This window comes from Somniosus microcephalus, chromosome 29 (genome assembly GCF_052327205.1).
Source record: "Somniosus microcephalus isolate GS21.2 chromosome 29, FLI_Smic_1.0, whole genome shotgun sequence".
NCBI classification, from domain to species: Eukaryota; Metazoa; Chordata; class Chondrichthyes; order Squaliformes; family Somniosidae; genus Somniosus; species Somniosus microcephalus.
Genome location: NC_141015.1, coordinates 26823969 through 26843616, shown reverse-complemented (window position 1 = coordinate 26843616; position 19648 = coordinate 26823969). Strand labels below are relative to the sequence as shown.

General features: G+C 44.3%; 1 protein-coding gene and 1 long non-coding RNA gene across 2 annotated transcripts in view; both read right to left on the bottom strand.

Annotated features, from left to right (window-relative positions):
* Positions 1–2463: 2463 nt before the first annotated feature.
* On the bottom strand, positions 2464–9923 carry LOC147098579 (uncharacterized). Its single transcript, XM_085970433.1, has 3 exons — positions 8827–9923; positions 8603–8727; positions 2464–4629 (listed from the first exon to the last, which is right to left on the bottom strand). Exons 1-3 carry the CDS (start codon positions 9880–9882, stop codon positions 2907–2909), a joined length of 2904 nt encoding a protein of 967 aa, XP_085826559.1. The 5' UTR covers positions 9883–9923; the 3' UTR covers positions 2464–2906.
* An 8731-nt stretch (positions 9924–18654) lies between these two features.
* Positions 18655–19648, bottom strand: part of LOC147098578 (uncharacterized) — a 40249-nt gene continuing 39255 nt past the window's right edge. The window contains exon 3 of the long non-coding RNA XR_015074165.1: positions 18655–19287. This is a non-coding gene — a long non-coding RNA (uncharacterized LOC147098578). The remainder of the gene's footprint in view (positions 19288–19648) is intronic.

The following is a 19648-nucleotide window of genomic DNA, read 5'->3' as shown; positions in this document are numbered from 1 at the left end:
GATTCCCTGGATAGAAGTGAAGACCTCCAGCGTTCCTTATGGAACTGCCAACCTAGCAGCAGCCATCTTAATCTTACAGAGGTAAGGAGGGGCGAGGCCATGGAGGGATTTGAACACCAGGATGAGAATTTTAAAATCGAGGCGTTGCAGGACCGGGAGCCAATATAGGTCGGTGAGCTTGGGGTGATGGTGAACGGACTTGGTGCGAGTTTGGACATGGGCAGCAGAGTTTTGGATGAGCTCAAGTTGATGGCGGGTGGTTGGCCAGGAGAGCGTTGGAATCGACTATTGAAGCCAACAGTGCAACACTTGCCTGGCTCCGAATGCAGCTCACAGAGTTTGGAGAGAACTCTGCCCTTGCCTGTTTACTCATATGTGCAGAGTTTCACTGCCAACTGGTAAATTTACAAAGTATCCAGGTAGTACCAAAGGATCCTTCTGCCGACTCGACTGGAGTTATACTCCATGGGGCTGAATTTCCTCACCCCACCCCCACCCTCCCCCCCATATCCCGTCCCACCTGAAGTTGGGCAGTGTGCGGATCTTATCATCTGACTGGACCACAGCTGAAACCCAATGAATTTTGGGGTTAAGCTCATGTCCTTGACCTGACCTTGTGAATGAGTGGTTGCTCCAGATCGGGGGAACGCTACTTGTACAGTGAAACTTTGTGTTGGCTTCAGAGCCATTGGTTCTTGTCAGCCGCCACATGGCCTCCTCCCCCACTATTCCGTCTTGCTACCCTAAATAAAGGTGACACTGATCTTGTAGAAGGTCTGACGAGGTTGCTGACAGCCTCCTTTTCTGAACCCCCCCCACCCCCCTAATCTGAATGGGCCAACCTCACCATCGAGTGCCAACTATCTCTGGGTGATCGCCACACTGAGATCCAGGAGGCCTTTAGATGTCCCACCAGTGTCATTAAAAGGTGGGAGTTTCCAGTCTACGCTGTGAGTGCCCCAGAAAATGTGCATCAAGCACAAAGGGGGCAGGGACGGGTGCAACTAGTCTCCACTCCAATTTCCTCTGCTTCGCGCCTCAGAATCAGATGCTTGTAGGGTGTTAGCCAGAGGAGACTTGACTCTCCTACATTGTCGAGCCAGAGTGGTATGAGGCATGCTCGCCCAGGGGGTTCCCACACTGTTCTCCTCCGCCATCAGGTCAGTACCTCACTCTGGAGTCACTTTTAGTCACTAAGGCAGAAATTAGACCGCAGTGACACGAAAATGGCATTATAACTGCACGCTTCAAAATTCAGCTCCACACTGTCGGTAGGAGTAAAGCCTTTATGATGGAAATAACAATAAAAAATGCTGGAAAAACTCAGCAGGTCAGGCAACATCCGTGGAGAGAAATTTGAGTTGTTTCGGGTCGACCCGAAACGTCAACTCAAATTTCTCTCCACGGATGTTGCCTGACCTGCTGAGTTTTTCCAGCATTTTCTGTTGTTATTTCGGATTTCCAACATCTGCAGTATTTTGCTATCGTACCCCTTTATGATGGAGTCTGATTCACTTTTCTCTCAATAGCAGCTTCAAGGATAAGCGTTTATAATCTCATGAGAACACAGAGAGTCAGCAAAGTAAATTGAAAAATGGACAAATTGTTCTTAATACTATTTGATGGCATTTCAGGTGTGGAGGTAGAATGTGGATTAGCTGCCAATGACCTCAGGTGCCAATCCCATTGACAAAATGGAATGATGTTTAAGGGGACACACTTCCATTGCTCCATGCTTTACCTCAGGAGATTGAATAAATTAGTAAACTTGAAGGAATAGATTATATATGGACTGTGAAAAGCCTCGGGTGACTGTCTGTGTGGAGTTTGCACATTCTCCCCGTGTTTGCGTGGGTTTCCTCCGGGTGCTCTGGTTTTCTCCCACAGTCCAAAGATGTGCGGGTTAGGTTGATTGGCCATGATAAAAATTGGCCCTTAGTGTTAGGGGGGATTAAATATGTGGGGTTACGGGGATAGGGCTTGGGTGGGATGGCTGTCGGTGTAGGGACCGGGTGCTAGGGTTTGGATGATCAGCCATGATCTCGTTGAATGGCGGAGCAGGCTCGAAGGGCCGAATGGCCTACTCCTGCTCCTAGTTTCTATGTTTCTATGTTTCTTTCTTGTGAGCCAAATCCTTTAGCATCCCATGCTTTCCTACCTTTTGAGTCCATTTATAGGGTTGATTGTACATGATTCATGGATTGTTTTAAGTATTAAGGATCTACAGAGTCCCAGGGTCTTGGGGAGGAAGAACCAATCACATTTAGACTATGGAACCTTGCTGTGAGCAAATTGGCTGCTGCATTTCCTACATGAGAACAATGGCTACACTTCAAAAGTAATTCATTGGCTGTGACATGCTTTGGGACATCTTGAAGACAGACGATGCTTTATATAAATCCCAGTCCTTTCTAAACAGGTAAAACATCCCCCCAAAAAATAAATCACAATGAAGCTGATCCATTTTCTTTGACAAAGTGCATTTATTTGTGAATGGCATGTTAATTGCTACTTGTTCATCGATTATATTTGTAGCAACTGTTGGTATATCATCTCACCGAGGACTCAAAAATGTCTGAATCCAAATACGCAATGCGCATGTATTTAAATATATTAAAATCAACAGGAAAATTAAGGCTTTTTCTGTTGTATTTGATTTCATAGACATCAAAACTATTTCTCAAAGTCAAAGATATTTGTAAGCACCCCATGGCAATGGCAATGTTTAATTGTGCAATTATTCATGCAGCAATAAATTAAAATTGAAATTATTCCCCTGAGAAAATCCCATACTTCCTATTGCACAAACATATATTTCATTTCTATTTTCTTAAATTGCTAAAGTGCCAGGCCTTTACCATGTAACATGCATTTCTTATTGTCTGATCTATTAAATTTTCTCTTATTCATTTACTTTCTTTGGCATCACTTTTAGTATCTGATGAAGCGGTCACTGACTTTTCTTCCTTTTTTGTTTCTTCAATCACTTCTTTTTTCACTGTGCTAGTAACAGAGACTTTCGTTGTCTCGTCCTTGCCCTTGATGCTTTCCTCTGCAATTTTCTGAATGACCTCTGTTGAGGCTTTTGTAGTTTTCTTGTCTGTTTCAACTTCTTTTTCTTCTTTATCCAATTTGATATCCAAGCCATTCACGACGGCCTCCGGCGTTTTGTCGACAGACTGCGTGCTCTTGCTTTCAGGATTGTCACTTGTACCTTTTTCTTCCGCTTTCTCTGCTTCTGAGCCTTTCGCTGTTTTCTCTTCACTTTCTTTGCTATCGTCCTTCTTGTCGCTATCTTTGTCAGTTTTCTTTTCTTCCAATGTTGGTGTTTCCTTGTCTTTATTTGTTTCTTTCCCCTCCTTCTTAGGGATATCAGATTTTTTGTCTTCGACTTTTTCTTCTTTTGACTGTTCTTTAGACGTTTCTGTGTGCCCAGAAGTTTCTGATGCCTTTGTTTCTTCACTTGCTTGTGCTTTCTCGACTTTGATTTTCTGGTTTTCATTTTCTTTTGCTGATTCTTGAGGAGCAGCTACTTTCTCCTCTGCTTTCGTCTTTTCTTTCACTTTATGTGACTCTTGCTCTGGTTTATCCAGTTGCTTTCTATCTTTACTTTCCTCTGGACTTTCTTCAGCAGCAGATTCAGGTTCATCTTTTTGGCTTGTACTTGTTTCTTTTGACTCCTCTTTTTGTGGAGCCCCAGGGTCTTTATCCTGTTCCTTGGCATTTCTTGTGTCCGTAGCATCTCCTGCCTCGGTCTGATCTTCAATAGCTGCTTGCTCTTCACTTTCAGCTTCATCTTTTGTGCTTGCAATTTCTTCCTCTGCAGCCTCTGTTTTTGTTTCAGCCGTTTCTCGCTCTCCAGACTCTTTTGCTTCTGTAGTTTCTTCTTTGCCCTGTTTTCCTTCAGCAGCTTTTTCCTCTTCAGTGTCTTTCCTTTCTGTAGTTTTTTGCTCTTCAGTCTTGCCTTTTGTTTCAGCAGCTTCTTGTTCTTCAGACTCTTTTGTCTCTGTAGTCTCCTCCTCTTCGGCTTTTTTCGTTCCTGCAGTTTCTTCTTCAACGTCTTCTTTTGTTTCAACAGCGTCTAGCTCCTCAGTCTCTTTTGTTTTTGTAGATTCCTCTTCAGCCTTTGTTTCTGTCGTCTCTGCTACTTCGCTCTTTTCTTTTGTTTCGGCACTTTTGTTCTCTTCAGATTCTTTTGTTGCGATTGTTTCTTCCTCTTCGGTTTCTTTACTCTCTGCAGCTTCTTCCTCAGCGCTCTCTTCTTTTGTTTCACTAGTTCTCTCAGCCTCCTCTTCATCGGAAGCTTCAGCTGTTGTTGCCTCATCCTTATCTTCATCCTCTTCGTGTTTAGTTTGGTCTTCTTCCTCAAATTTTTCACCAGACCCATCATCGGAGATCGCTCTTAGAACAGTATCTTCAAGCTCTGCCATATCAACTTCCTTCGTTGTTTCACTTATAATTTCTTCTACAAATTTGTACTGCGGTGTAATCTTTGTGGGGGTACCCTTGGCCTTGGTCGTGACATAAATTGAATGAGTCACAGGTTGTGCTTGTCTGTACGTATACGAAGGAGGGGTGAAGCTACCTGCAATTGAGCCAAATCTTGTCTCTTCACCTTCAAGAAGTTTCCTTAATAAAGAAAAGAGAACATTTTGTGTTTATAAGATGCATATACAAATGAAACAATGCTCTATGACTTTAGAGCTACTGTAGCCCGTTTGGTATTAATAAATTCTTTCTTTTTTGTCCCACTTTTACATGGCTTGTATTTCTCCCTCCACACTAATGAAACTGAGCAAATGACCAGCTCCGAGATGCCTGTCCCTGCTGTACTAGGCCACTGTACATGGAGGGGAATAACATAGGGTGGCTAGCTCTCCATTTTCTTATCCTACCTTTGGAAAAACACATTGGGGTCGATTTTCATTGACCCATGGAGTCGGGATTGGAGGCATGTAGGGGGTTAAAGTCCCGAATTTGGGGGTCCCGACACCATTCCGCCCCCAACCCGCCTCCATGTAAGTTTCAAAGGAGGCGGGTACCCGCCCCGCACTGGGACCCGCCTACCCGAGGTGGGAAGGGATTAGTGCCAATTAACTGCCTGTTAACAGGTAGTTAACAGGCAGTTTTTTGCCAAATCCCTATTTTAAAGGTTGAAGTGTGGGATTCCTGATGGCTCCAAACCACGCCAAGTTAGAGGAGTCGGGCCGTCGGGTTGAAGGACTTGGAGGGGTCGAGATGTCAGTGTTCAGGTGAGTGATGGGTGCATGAGTGCAAAGGTAAGTGTGTTTGGTGTGTCTAAAGTGTGTAAAGAAGTTTAAATTACCTGTACTTACCTTTACAGCCTTCCTTCCTCTAGGTTTCGGGAGTCCATCATCTCACCGGCACAGAAAGCAGAATGGCTGCGAACTGTCAAAAGTGACAGCCTTCAGCTTTCTGTGCCGGTGAGATTTCTAACTGAGTCTGTGTAGAAGGACTCAGGTTAGAAGTAAGACTGTCAGTGTTTGACAGCTTCAAACAGCTGTGAAACACTGATATTTCATCTGTCAAAACGTCTTGACAGATGAAATTTCAGTCTGTGACATCACCTGTTGCCGGGTGGCCCTTAATTGGCCTGCTGAACCCACTGGGCGGGCTCAACAAGGTCAATCAAGTTAAAATTGCGTGGATTGGCCGCATCTCGATGGAGGCGGGACTACAACCCCAAAAGTTTTAGCCCCGCCTCCTTTCCGACTTCTGAATGAAAATCACCCCCATTGCCTCTGCACAATGCACACGGCTTTCCCATGCCAGTAACGTTGTGGCCAGTTATGAGTCATATGAAGAATCATCGACTCAAACCTGCAAATTGAAAAACGATTTTTAAAAATCCTATCCCTTCACTTCTGAAGTTTTGCATTGAAGTTGAGATGCAGATCAGCCATGACAGGGCAGCATGGTGGCATAGTGGTTAGCACTGTTGCCTCACAGCGCCAGGGACCTGGGTTTGAATCCGGCCTCGGGTGACTGTCTGTGTGGAGTTTGCACATTCTCCCCGTGTTTGCGTGGGTTTCCTCCGGGTGCTCCGGTTTCCTCCCACAGTCCAAAGATGTGCGGGTTAGGATGATTGGCTATGATAAATTGGCCCTTAGTGTTAGGGGGATTAAATATGTGGGGTTACGGGGATAGGGTGGGATATGTGTTGGTGTAGGGGTTACGGGGATCGGGTGGGCCGAAATGGCCTCTATCTGCACTGTGGGGTTTCTGTGATTCTGTGATCTAACTGAATTTCCACAGTACTATCCATTTAGTGTTACAGGCAGCAATTAATTTCCTCATATTACACATCACCATGTGAAGAACCAGTATGATTTGGAAGACAAGATCTCCAGTATTCAATAGAACGCCAATATGATTTATCCTCGATTACTGGACTTAATTTTGGAGCAGGCTCGAGGGGCTGAAGGACCTACTCCTCTTTCCAATGTTCCTATGTTAACTATTCCTGCTGGATCCATTTGCGCCAGCAGCCCTTCAGCATCTTACCCAAGTGGACAAATCTCCACACAGGACTGGACACGGTGAATATCTGCAAACTATTTTATCATAGGGGGGCATCACAGACAAATCCAATCCTGCCTCACCCAGTGTCCACACACATGCAGTCTCCAGCTGGAGTCACCCCTTCAATTTAAGATATTTTTTAATTACCTGACATTAACTCACTTATTTATTTCATCAAACCTTGCTGCAGTAACCTTGAAGCATCTTATTTTAAATATAATGCAGCATTGAAACGTCATTGACTTTCTTCAGAAACTGTCTCTGTTGATGCTGAATACAGCATGCAAACTTTATTAAAGTTAAGTGAAAGTATGTTCTGTCTCCAGAAGACTGTAATCCACTTAGGTTTCTGCAGTTGGCGAATACTGCAAATAAATACATCAGTCAACCTTCATTGGGAATGGACAGACCTCAGCGGCATCTTCGGAAATGTATTGCTTCCTATAGGCGCAAGTCCTTCAACACAGCTTACTTCCGACCTGGTTTTGCCAAATCTCAAAGTAGACAAATTTGGCACAAAATACTTTAAGGAAATTCAATCCGATTTGTATTTTGTTATAGAAAGGTAAATTCTAAAATGCATCAAAGGATTTGCTCCAATGATTCCTCCGGTAGAAATATCAGCTCTGGAATGTGAGGGTTGGATGTTAAATATAAAATACTAGCTGGGGAGCCCCGCATGTTTTGTGAGGGAATCTATCTTAACTTTGGGGGACCGAAATAGCCTGGGCTGCAGAACACTGCACAACTACCGCAAGTGGCCAGTGAGAGGAGTGTCTTCAATGACGAACTCTTGCTCTCAGCTCCCTCCGCCCCCCGCCCGCCACCTCCCCCTCCAGCAAACTGCAGCATCCCATCACCGCATAGCACTTCATCATGCAGCTGAGCCGAACGCTGCTCAAATTCCCCAGACAGCATTACAATGAAGAAAGAGGCGGTGCCTTTATTTTTTCCTCCCAGTTTGCTGAAGCACTGTTACCTGAATACTGCCTTCCTTCGCTTTTTTTTTGTTTGTTGGTTGGTTTAATGTAGAAATCATTGTTGCAGAGTGTTTATAAAATCACCCCGGAGGGTGCTGCACAGACCCCATGTCATTTACAGTCTCGTTCCTCAGTTCTCTCACCTTCTCTGCACACCGCACTTGTGAAATCAATGGGACATATTGCATTCCAACATCTTCGATTTATTGAGAATCAATCCCGTGACACTTACCTCATGTTAACCCTTTCAGCGCCGATTGTCCTTGGTGACTCTCCCCCTTTGCAAGAATAACTCTCTGTGGGACCTGATGGTGTTATGAAATTACATACCCGAAACTGTACAGAATCAGATAAGGTTTCTTAATTTACAGGGTCCTCGGAATAAAGGGAAGTATTACAGTCTGTTCTGTTTTTTTTTAAATGTTGGTGCAGGATTGCAACTTGATTCCTGAGCCAGTTAAAATATTCCCACCGTAACCGTTGTACAAATTATTGATTGCAGAGAACAATAAATAGCGTTGTATTGAATACTGTACAGTTTTGTTCTCAAATATCTCTCCAAGATTACTGCAGCTTTAACCCTTTCTCCTATCCCCATCATTTCAGGTTAATCTCTAACTGCGAGAAACACAGCCAGAATCGCTGGCTTAGGAGTTGACGAGTTGTTCAGTTTTGCTAGGCTGTCAGTCAGAGGTAGAATGCAGATAGGAAGGAGAAATGCTTAGCTCTGACAGCATTCATTTGATTTATTAATACCAATATAGAAAATGAATGGTCTAAACGAAGGGGCGCTAACATCTGTCTCCCAGCTGGAGATTGATTCTTTTAACAGTTTGGAAAATCATATTCAGAAATACTGCAGAGGTCTGCGGAGCAACAGTTCACTGACGCAAATAATTTAACCCTTTCAGGGCGACTGCAGCTTACTGTGCACATTTTCAGAGACTATACTTTTCCTATTCTGCAGTTTAATATTCATGGTGTGTGGTCATTTCTTAACACGGTGTGTGACATTATCTACATCACGACATCGTTGAGTTAGAGGGGAGGTGCAGCGGGAAAGTTAGAATCAGCCCTACCTGTAGGAGGCAATCTCCACATCTAAAGCCATTTTGACATTTAGTAGGTCTTGATATTCCCTCAGGTGATGAGTCATTTCCCATTTTGTATTTTTAAGCTCGTTTTCTAATTGTTGAATGGTATCCTGTAAAACAAAAACAGAAATGTTCTTTTAAATGTTACAAAGCCAAAGCCAATGGAAAGTAAATCAAGCAAGCTGGCATTGCCCTGCAATAGTTCTCACCTGGTAGTGCACTAATTCGGCATCATGTCTTTCTTCGATGTCATTTAACTGTTTCTCCAAGGATTCTTTGGTCCCTCTGACTGTTTCCAGCTCTATGCTCTTTGTTTGCAGTTGTCGGCGATACTCGCTGATCTCTTGCCTGGTGCTCTGGAGAGCTTCGTTGTTGATTTCTGCGGCTTCACTAAGTTTGGCCACTCTGGTTCGGAACCATTCCTCCGTTTGCTGCATGTTAACATTGGTGTATCCTTCCATCTGAGCTCGGATCTCTCGCAGGGCTCCCGTCAGATCAGGCTTCATGAAATCTTTCAGTTCCACACTAACCTGCGAGGCTTGGATCTGAGCGAAGAGGTCTGCCACCTCTTCCTCGTGATTGTTCTTCAGGAACCCGATTTCGTCGGCGAGTGACTGGGCTTTCTTCTCTAGTTCTAACTTAATCAAGTGAGCATCGTCCCTGTCTTTCTTAAAGACTCGAATGTTTGTGTCTACCTCGTCTCGAATTCGTGCTTCTTCCTCATACTTTGCCTTCAGCTGCTGTAGATCTTCCCCGAGGTGGTCCCGGTCCAGGTGGACCTGTGTCTTCTGGTTCTCAATCTCTTGGATGAGGTTGCGTAGTTCTCTGATCTCTGGCTCGTAGATGTTGGCCAGTCGAGAAGGAGACGTTTGCTTCTGCCTCAGGTCTACGATTTCTGTCTCCAGACCCTTGTTCTGTTGCTCCAGCTGCTTGACCTTATCAATGTAACCGGCGAAGCGGTCATTGAGCCCCTGCATCAACTCTTTCTCATTGATGCTGATCACTTTGTGATCTTCACTGAAGAGACCCGAGTGGCTGTGTTCCACACTCTCCGAGGATCTGTGGGCGGCTGGGCTGTAGCCTCGGGCAGCGGACAGGTTGGTGCGCTTGAAAGAGGAGCTGATGCTGCTGCCGGTGCCCCTGGACCAGTTCTGGGCGCGGTAGCCAGGGGCGGAGAAGCCCAGGTTCCGAGCCAGGTTCCTGGCGGGGTCTGTGTGCACCTTTCGGTAAGGGGAACCGCCGAGAGAATCCCAGCTGTAGCTCATCTTGCGGCCGCCGGACTGTCTGCAACAGTGCAGAGTCACTCCTCTCCCTCCGCCTTATATAGGGGATGCTAACACTGCAAAATCCATCATTAGCCTGCTGTTTGCTATTCTGAAGGGGAATTTGCGATGTGTGACGCACGCAACACTCTCCCCTGACTTTCTCTTTGCTTTGCATTTAAAATGGTAATGTTGAGTTTAACATGTGCAATTAAGATTCGAAAAAAAAACTATTTTGAAAAGCTAATTAAACATAACGACTAGCATTCTTGATTTTCACACGGCCTTTACATTTTGTTGCTAACTGCTAGTGCAGGGTTTGACTATCGCACTGTTTTGCTCTGAAGCAGTGTTTCACTGATAGAGAAGATTGTGTTTCGTGCTAGTCTGGGAAGATGACTTTTTTTTAAATAGACTTTCAGAAATCGTCCAGAAACTTTAACTTTCCAGATCTATCTATTAATTGCAGTTCTTGAATATACTGAACTCTTGGGTGGAGCTGGTTAGTAGAATTCCTGTTTTTCTTTAAAAATAGTTAAAGATGTTGAACAGGTCCACAGCAGGCCCACATTTTACCCCTTCAGAACACGTCAGCAACTGCAGTGTTCACCCCCAGTGGGGGAGCACACATTTTCTTCACTTTCTTAAATGCTTTCTTCTACTGAATTCAAGAAGTAGCTTATTTTGCAACCGTGCATTCCAAAATAGTGACACTGACTCTGAAAATTGTTGAACTCGGTTTCAATCAACTATTACAAGCAGCTTTTTTGATGGGTCAGGTTGTCAGTGAAGCTCAACTGGTGGACCAGTCCCAAATGCCATTTTGTTGCTGCTCAGTTCCACGATGGGTTGAATTTGCAGCAAATATGGGTCTTGGTGAGTTTTTATTTGTTTGTTCACAGGATGTGGGTGACGCTGGCAAACCTGCATTTATTGCCCATCCCTAGTTGCCCTGAGGTGGTGGGCCTTCTTGAACTGCTGCAGTCCTTGTGGTGATGATGCTCCTACAATGGAGTCAGGGTAAAGCTGAAATGGCAAAATAACGAAGCACTTTGTACTTTCACACCCCTGACCCTTTTATTGTAAATACTGAAAAAATATTTCACTCTACCTGGAGTTGTCTAACTAAGTGTTACTAATTGATAGGCTGATGAAACTGAGAAAACAGCAAATTCAAGTTCACTTCTAAGAAAAAAATCAGCCCAGCCTGAAGCTGACAGATATTCAAATAGTGATTCATGTAGAGTCTGATTTAAAGATCTCTGGATATTGAGGCTGAACTGCAACTGAGCAGGTCCCTTGTGAGAAATTTGGTGATGAAAATGGCCATTTTGTAAGTATAATTATTGTAAAAGAGGTTTGCTGATTAAGGACTAGTAACAAACACCAATTCATTCGTATGAATGAACTTCCTCTGTCAGCTATTTAAATGAAGACATTGACCTGTTTATTTCTTTAAAAAGCATGATTTTAAATCACCCTTTGTAGACGCAGTGGAGGAAAGATTTCCATCTGAATGTGTTAACCCATTCTTCACTTGTATCGCATTGGCATAAATATTGCACGGTGCAATTTCAAGCTATGCTTTCTGACTGGATGAACTGTAATGCAGCAATCATCAGTGCGTGTCATTATAAGAGGGTAATGATTCTAGTAAATGAACATGCAATCTCATTCGGAAACATGAATTGAGACAGTGGATTTAGTTCCTTTAGAGCGGTGATCTGTCATACTGTACCAAGTGCAATATAAGTGGACTTCACAGCTACAGCATCCTGGTCAGCTGTTTGATTTCTTTCTAAGTATTACTCTCATGACAAGCACACTTGTACAATGTCTATTCACAGCGCTGAACGTTCTCCTGGGGCAATTTAAAAAGGAGTTCTGTTTTTTGTTGTCTGCTGATTAGTAAAATCCATTATGTGATTATATATAGTATTTGCCGTGTATCATAAAGCTGAAGCAGGTCCTAGCAGACAAATGAATCAGTCTTTACATCTGCAATGTGGTGCAGGAAATCTATTCCTATACTTGATGCTGGATACAACTCAATAGAAGATATCACCAGTCTCATGTGTGCATATGTGCAGTACTGCGCAGTGCACCTCGATGCTGTACTCTGATCTGAAGCAGTCTGTTTAGAGGGTTGTCATTTTTTCTTTAATCCTTAGGCATCATTTTATGATATATAAATATGTTTCAGATTCTAAATGACCTGCTTTTATATAGTTCTATGCATTCCTTAAATGTTATGTGAGTTTATCACCAAATTGAATTGGTACATAAGATGTTTGAGAATGATTACTGTTCCCAATCCAATAAAAGTCTTTTATTTTCATATAAATGAAACATTGACATGATCAACCATCCAAAGAACTAATGGGAAATAAAAACAGAAAATGCTGGAAATACTCAGCAGGTCAGGCAGCACCTATGGAGAGAGAAACAGAGTTAACATTTCAGGTCGATGACCCTTCGTCAGAACTGGGAAAAGTTCTGAGGAAGGATGTTCTTGCCATGGAGGGAGTGCAGCAAAGATTCACCAGACTGATACCTGAGATGGCAGGAATGACGTATGAAGAGAGACTGGGTCGATTGGGCTTGTACTCGCTGGAGTTTAGAAGAATGAGAGGGGATCTCATTGAAACTTGTAAAATTCTGACAGGACTAGGCAGACTAGATGCAGGAAGGATGTTCCCGATGGTGGGGGAGTCCAGAACCAGGGGTCACAGTCTAAGGATAAGGGGTAAGCCATTTAGGACAGAGATGAGGAGGAATTTCTTCACCCAGAGAGTGGTGAACCCGTGGAATTCTCTGCCACAGAAGGCAGTGGAGGCCAACTCATTAAATATATTCAAGAAGGAGTTGGATATATTTCTTAAGGCTAAAGGGATCAAGAGATATGGGGAGAAGGCAGGGACAAGGTACTGAAGTTGGATGATCAGCCATGATGTCACTGAATGGTGGAGCAGGCTCGAGGGGCCAAATGGCCTACTCCTGCTCCTATCTTCTATGTTTCTATGTTTCTATGTAAGTTGGCGATGGAACAGGTTTTTAAGCAAGTGTAGGGGCAGGGAAAGGGGGGAGGGGAAGAAAGAACAAAAGGGAAGGTCTGTGATAGGGTGGAAGACAGGAGAGATTAAGAGACAAAAGGGATGATGGTGCCAGGCAAAAGGAGATGGTAATGGGACAAGTTAAGAAACAAAAGATGGCTCCAGATGAAGTGTAAATGGTGATGGCAGAATCTTCAACAACTGCCATGTGAGAGAGAGAAAACAAAAAAATAGGGGCCGAGGTTATGGTCTGAAATTGTTGAACTCGATGTTGAGTCCAGAAGGCTGTAAAGTGCCTAATCGAAAGACGAGGTGCTGTTCCTCGAGCTTACGGTGAGCTTCATTGGAACAGTGCAAGAGGCCAAGGACGGAGAGGTCAGAGTGGGAGTGGAGCGGAGAATTAAAGTGACAGGCGACCGGAAGCTCGGGGTCACCCTTACGGACTGAACGGAGGTGTTCCGCAAAGCGGTCACCCAATCTGCGTTTGGTCTTCCCCATGCAGAGGAGACCACATCGTGAGCAGCAAATACAGTATACTAGATTGCAAGAAGTACAAGTAAATCGCTGTTTCACCAAAGAACCAATGGGTCTCATTTGAGAATTCAGCCTATTCTTGTGCAAGGTAGAAACTCTCGCAAAGAAAATATTTAACATTAGATAAAGCATGAGAAGATTGCTAATGCTACCATTTGCTCTGGAGGTTACCTTTAAGTTGTGATAAGCTGTCTTTTGACTTGTATGTTCTCCCAAGTGGATAAAGCCCAGGACTGGCATGCATCACTAAGCTTTGCGCTGAACATTTTAAACATCTGTCCATCTCCATTCTGTTTGCTTGTGCCAGAAATAAAATGGATGAGATTCTGTTTTCAATGGCTAGGAAGGTAATGGCTTGTTAAAATCCAGCTGCTCCTTCATTTTTTTCTCTCCAATATTCTTCCCTGCCCTCCTCTCCTGAAGGTGTTGAGTCCTTGTTGCGATACAATGACATGGGTGGCAGTGGAACCTCGCCCAAGTTGTCATTATTCATATAGGAGCCTTGGCAATGAGTGCCATCAGGTAACCCCACTGTGAAAGACATCACAGCTGAGCCCAGTGTTGCCCCCATATGCATTTCTAGTAGGGGGTCTCCGTATAGTGATCGGAGTGAATTCCCAGACAAGAGGAGATTTGATAGAAGTGTTTAAAATCATGAAAGGTTTAGAGAGAGAGTAAATAAAGAGAAACTGTTTCCAATGGCTGAAAGGTCGATAACAGGAGGGCACAGATTTAAGGTGATTAGCAAAAGAACCCGAGGCAACACGAGGAAATTTTTTTTTACACAAGTGGTTAGGATTTGGAATGCGTTGCCTGATAGGGTGGTGGATAGAGATTCAATAGAAGCCTTCAAAGGGAACTGGATAAATATTTGAAGGAGAAAAACGTTGTAGGGATATGGGGAAGGAGCGGGGGAGTGGGACTAACTGGATTGCTCTTCGAGGGAGCTGGCACAGATTCGATGGGCCGAATGGCCTCCTCTTGTGCTGTGCTATTCTATGATTCTATGAATTTCCCTTTCCCTAACCCAGGAGGTCCATGACCAGTAGTTGTGGCCCTACCGTTGCACTGATTGGGATCAGCTATCTCAGCACAGACCAGGAATTGGTCCCTACAAAATCTGTTCCATTTCCTGTTTTTTTCCAGTTCTGACGAAAGGCCATTGACCTGAAACGTTAACTCTGTTTCTCTCTTCACAGATGCTGCCCGACCTGCTGAGTATCTCCAGCATTTTCTGTTTTTATTCCAGGAACTGAAACTGTTTGTCGCAGAAATCTAATTGCTTCAGGACTGAGTACGATGATATCCTGCTGTAAGGAGAAATTGCCTTGTGTTTCGATGTTGCGATTTGCAGACACTGAACTGGTAAATGTGTGATTGATGATATGCTGATTATTGTGCTGGTTGTATTTTTTCTCCCCTACTTGCTCAATTCTCTGACCCCTGCTTATCCGATCTGTGCCTGCTCTGTCAACAAAGTGAATCTAAAAATCGACCCATATTTCAACCAGCAGTTCACATAATGTCACACATAAAAAACTAAAAAAGTACATACAAAATTATGCACATGAGAAACAGGCACTAACTATGTCTTACTGGAAATAACAAATATTTGATGACAAATAATGATATACATTTTAGCTCACTCATGAAAAAGGTCTATATAGATTATGACTGCTTGTAAATTCAGTGGCCCTTTTCCTCTTGTAAAGTGACAACTCATATTTAACCTTTTTTTCATCTCTGTTTGTTTTCTTTATCTGAAGAGAAAATTAAATTGCTCCAAATAATGGGCTCTTGCCTTGGAATGGTGGCCTGATAGTGGAGGTTCATTTGTAGGAAGTATAGGGCTAGATTTTCCTGGAGCCGTCAGGCGGGGTTTCAGGCGTGTGGGGGGGGGGGAAATCCCGACTTTGGGGGTCCCGACACCATCCCGCCCAAAACCCCGCCCGACGTAAGTTTCAGGGGCGGCGGGTACCCGCCCCGCACTGGGACCCGCCGAAACCAGGCGGGAAGGGATTAGTGCCAATTAACTGCCTGTTAACAGGTAGTTAACAGGCAGTTTTTAGCCTAATCCCTATTTTGAGGGGTTTCGTGTGGGTTTCCCGATGGCTGCAAACCACGCCAGATTAGAACAGGCGGGCCATCGGGTTGAAGGAGTTGGAGGGGTCGCGATGTCAGCGCTCAGGTGAGTGATGGGTGCATGAGTGCAAAGGTAAGTGTGTTTGGTGTGTCTAAAGTGTGTAAAGAACTTTTACTTACCTGTACTTACCTTTACAGCCTTTCTCCCTGTAGCCGTCGGGAGCACATCACTCACCTGGCATTTAAAGCTGAACGGCTGCGATCTGTGAAAAGTGACAGCCTTCAGCTTTGAGTGCCGGTAAGAGTTCTAACTGAGTCTGTGCAGAATGACTCACGGTAGAACTCAGACTGTCAGTGTTTCACAGCTTCAAACAGCTGTGATACACTGATATTTCATCTGTCAAGAACTCTTGACAGATGAAATTGCAGTCTGTGACGTCACCTGTTGCCGGGTGGCCCTTAATTGGCCTGCTGAGCCCGCTGGGCGGGCTTAACAAGGTCAATCAAGGGAAAATCGCGCGGGTTGGCCGGACGTCGATGTAGGCGGGTCAAAAACCCGAAAGTTGAAGTCCCGCCTTCTTCCCGACAGGTTCGGGAAAATCTACCCTATGAGTTTTCTTTTTTTCCTGTCCTGCATCTAACAGACAAATATAGGTTTGATAGATTCCATTTAAAGTACGCTACTAATCCCATGTTGATAGGAACATTGGCAGGGTCAGTGTGGCTGAGCCCCCCCCCTCCCCCACTAAATGGACAGGTGCTGGAGTTTCTGGCGGGCATGGGAAGGCAGGCATTGAAGATGTGCTCAAAGCACTACTGGGGCCCACATGCAAGTGAGGTGCCGTTCTGCAAACTCTGGCGTAGTCAGCACCGAAAGGCACCACCGGCCGTGATCCTGGCAGAGATTATATATCAGTCCCACCTCTGACCACTAGACATCTCTATACAACTTTAACATTCCCCCTATCTTGGAGCAGAGAAGGTTCAGGGGAGATTTAATATAGAGGTGTTTCAAATGAAGAGTTTTGATAGAGTAAATAAGGAGAAACTGTTTCTACTGGTAGGAGGGTCGGTAACCAGAGGACACAGATTTAAGGTAATTGCAAAAGAGCCAGAGGGGAGATGAGGTGATTTTTTTTTACTCAGTGAGTTGTTGTGATCTGGAATGTGCTGCCTGAAAGGGCGGTGGAAGCAGATTCAATAGTAACTTTCAAAAGGGAATTGGATATATATTTGAAAAGGAAAAATTTGCAGGGCTATGGGGAAAGAGCAGGGGAGTGGGACTAATTGGAGAGCTCTTTCAAAGAGCCGGCACAGGCACGATGGACCGAATGGCCATTTTCTGTGCTGTATGATTCTATGATTCTTTCAGGAAACTTTATATTTATTTTTACTAAATTTAAAATTCAAATCGACTCTACATTGTACATGGGGATTGTTATAAGATTATATGTAGGTACATACTAGGGATAGTTTTCCAACATTGTGCTCCCGGTGGGGAGCCTTTTCCACAGGGAATGCAATCTGAAATTCGAGTGTGCACTGTGCATGATTATTAGACCATTAATGTCCTTTTATTCCTTTCAACATCGACTTGTAACTTTCATGCAGAACAATTGCTGCTTTTCATTCATTTAGCTCATACGTGCGCTCTCACTGTAACTCCTGATAGCGGTAGTTTTAAAAGGCAAGATCCTCATTCATTGTCCATCTTTTGCTCACTTTTGTCCCACTTGAGCTGCTGTGAAATTCCTTTAATGATGTGTGACATGGGTCTTGTCATTCATGTGAAAATGACTTATGTAATAATACTGGGCGGCCTGCTGGTGGCGCTGTCCAGGGAGAGTATAAATACTTGGGCATGGGCCCAGCTTGCTCAGGACATTCTTTAACAGGAACTAGTGAAGGACACAACTAGATCTCCATGTTGAAAAACAGTTGATTAAAGCCTTGTTTAATACTCAGACCAAGTGCCGAGTAGTTTTCTTATGTCAATGTTCAGTTGTTCTGAGAGGGGAAGTGTTGTCTTTGCTTTAGGGACCAGCAACACTTGTGCTGCTGATGCAATTCCATCTCCGGGCATGTTATGAAAATTGAGCAGAGCTGGATATCTGTCTTGCTTTCATCATCAAACTTCCTTGCCTTCCCATTGAATGGTGCACACATTGGTTCTGCATTTACTAGTTTGAACCTGTGTCGCCCCCGTTCTAATCCTACGGGTTAATATTCTAGGTTAACATTTTCTATGGCCCGTATTTTCTGATCGGAGGCTTCCTGCGTGCGGAGGCCTCTGATCTGGAAAAAATCTACGGCCTTACCTGAGGGCTCCCGAGGTCCAGGCACTTCCGCTCCTGGGCCTCTCCACGACGAAATGCGCAGGGCCCAGGTATCCCAGGTGGTTCACAAGCGTCTCTGGGATCACGTGGGCCATGGGGAGCCAATAGGAGAAGGGAATCTCCCTTCATACACTTTTTAAAAAATTCATTGATGGGATGTGGGCGTCGCTGGCTAGGCCTGCATTTAGTGCCCATCCCTAATTGCCCTTGAGAAGATGGTGGTGAGCCGCCTTCTTGAACCGCTGCAGTCCATATGGTGTGGGTACACCCACAATGCTGTTAGGAAGGGAGTTCCAGGATTTTGGCCCAGCGACAGTGAAGGAACGGCGATACAGGTCCAAGTCAGGATGGTGTGTGGCTTGGAGGGGAACTTGTAGGTGGTGATGTTCCCATGCGTCTGCTGCCCTTGTCCTTCTAAGTGGTAGAGGTCGCGGGTTTGGAAGGTGCTGTTGAAGGAGCTTTGGCGAGTTGCTGCAGTGCATCTTGTAGATGGTACACACTGCAGCCACAGTGCGCCGGTGGTGGAGGGAGTGGATGTTGAAGGTGGTGGATGGAGTGCCAATCAAGCGGGCTGCTTTATCCTGAATGGTGTCGAGCTTCTTGAGTGTTGTTGGAGCTGCACTCATCCAGGCAAGTGGAGAGTATTCCATCACACTCCTAACTTGTGCCTTGTAGATGGTGGAAAGGCTTTGGGGAGTCAGGAAGTGAGACAGATAGACCCGTCAAATATATGAATGGAGATCACCCCAAAAACACATCAAAACATTAAATACATTTTTTTAAATCACGTTTTTAAAATTAGTTAAAATTACATGAAATTTAATTTTTTGAATTAAAATGTAAATTTTTGAACAAAAATCGAAGTATTTTACGGGGCTAAAAATAAACTTACCTTTTTTAAAAGTATTTTAAATTATGAATGAGTGAAATTTTTAAAAAACTTTTTTCAACTCTTATGCTGGTAAAAGCAAGCCATACACAGGCTTTTACCAGGCGTAAGATTTCTTAAGGGATTTCAGCGGGCGGAGGTTGTGCAGGAAGCGGAACTATCCCCCCGCAGAGGCTCTTCTCCAGGGCAGGCGGAGGATCGGTCAAGAGGATTCTTGACAGATTGGAAATACCGATTTTCAGCGCATGCGCGTCGCACGCCTGAAACCGGCATTTGTGAAACTCCTACGGGTGTGTACACAGCCCATACCCACCCATAGGCATCGGAAAATACAGGCCAGTATCTTTAACTATACGGCTGTAAAATCACCTCTCAGATTCCTCCTTTCCAAGATGGAAAGCCCAAGTCTATCCAGTCTTTACTCATAAGTCAAATCCTTGACGTTGGAGATCTGCCTTGAGGCTCTTTATTGTAGTGTCTCCAGCATCTGAGAGTCTTGTGTTCATGGTGTGATCTGACCAGAGAAATATAAAGATTGGACATTAATATTTAATATTCAACTGTTTTAGTTTTGTAGTTCAACATCCTATTAGCTTTGTTGATTGCTGCTCTGGTTCGGACATCCTTAGTGTTGAATCTATAACAACAACTTGCATTTATATTGCGCCTCTAATGTAGAAAAATGCCCCATAGTGCTTCGCAGCAACGTAATCAAAAAAAGAAATGGACACCAAGCCTAAGAAAGAGATATTAGGGGAAGTGACCAAGCTCTTGCTCAAAGAGGTAGGTTTTAAGGACGAGAGAGGTGGAGGGACTTAGGGTTAGGGTATTCCAGAGCGTGGAGCCTAGGTGGTTGAAGGCACATTGGGGCAAAA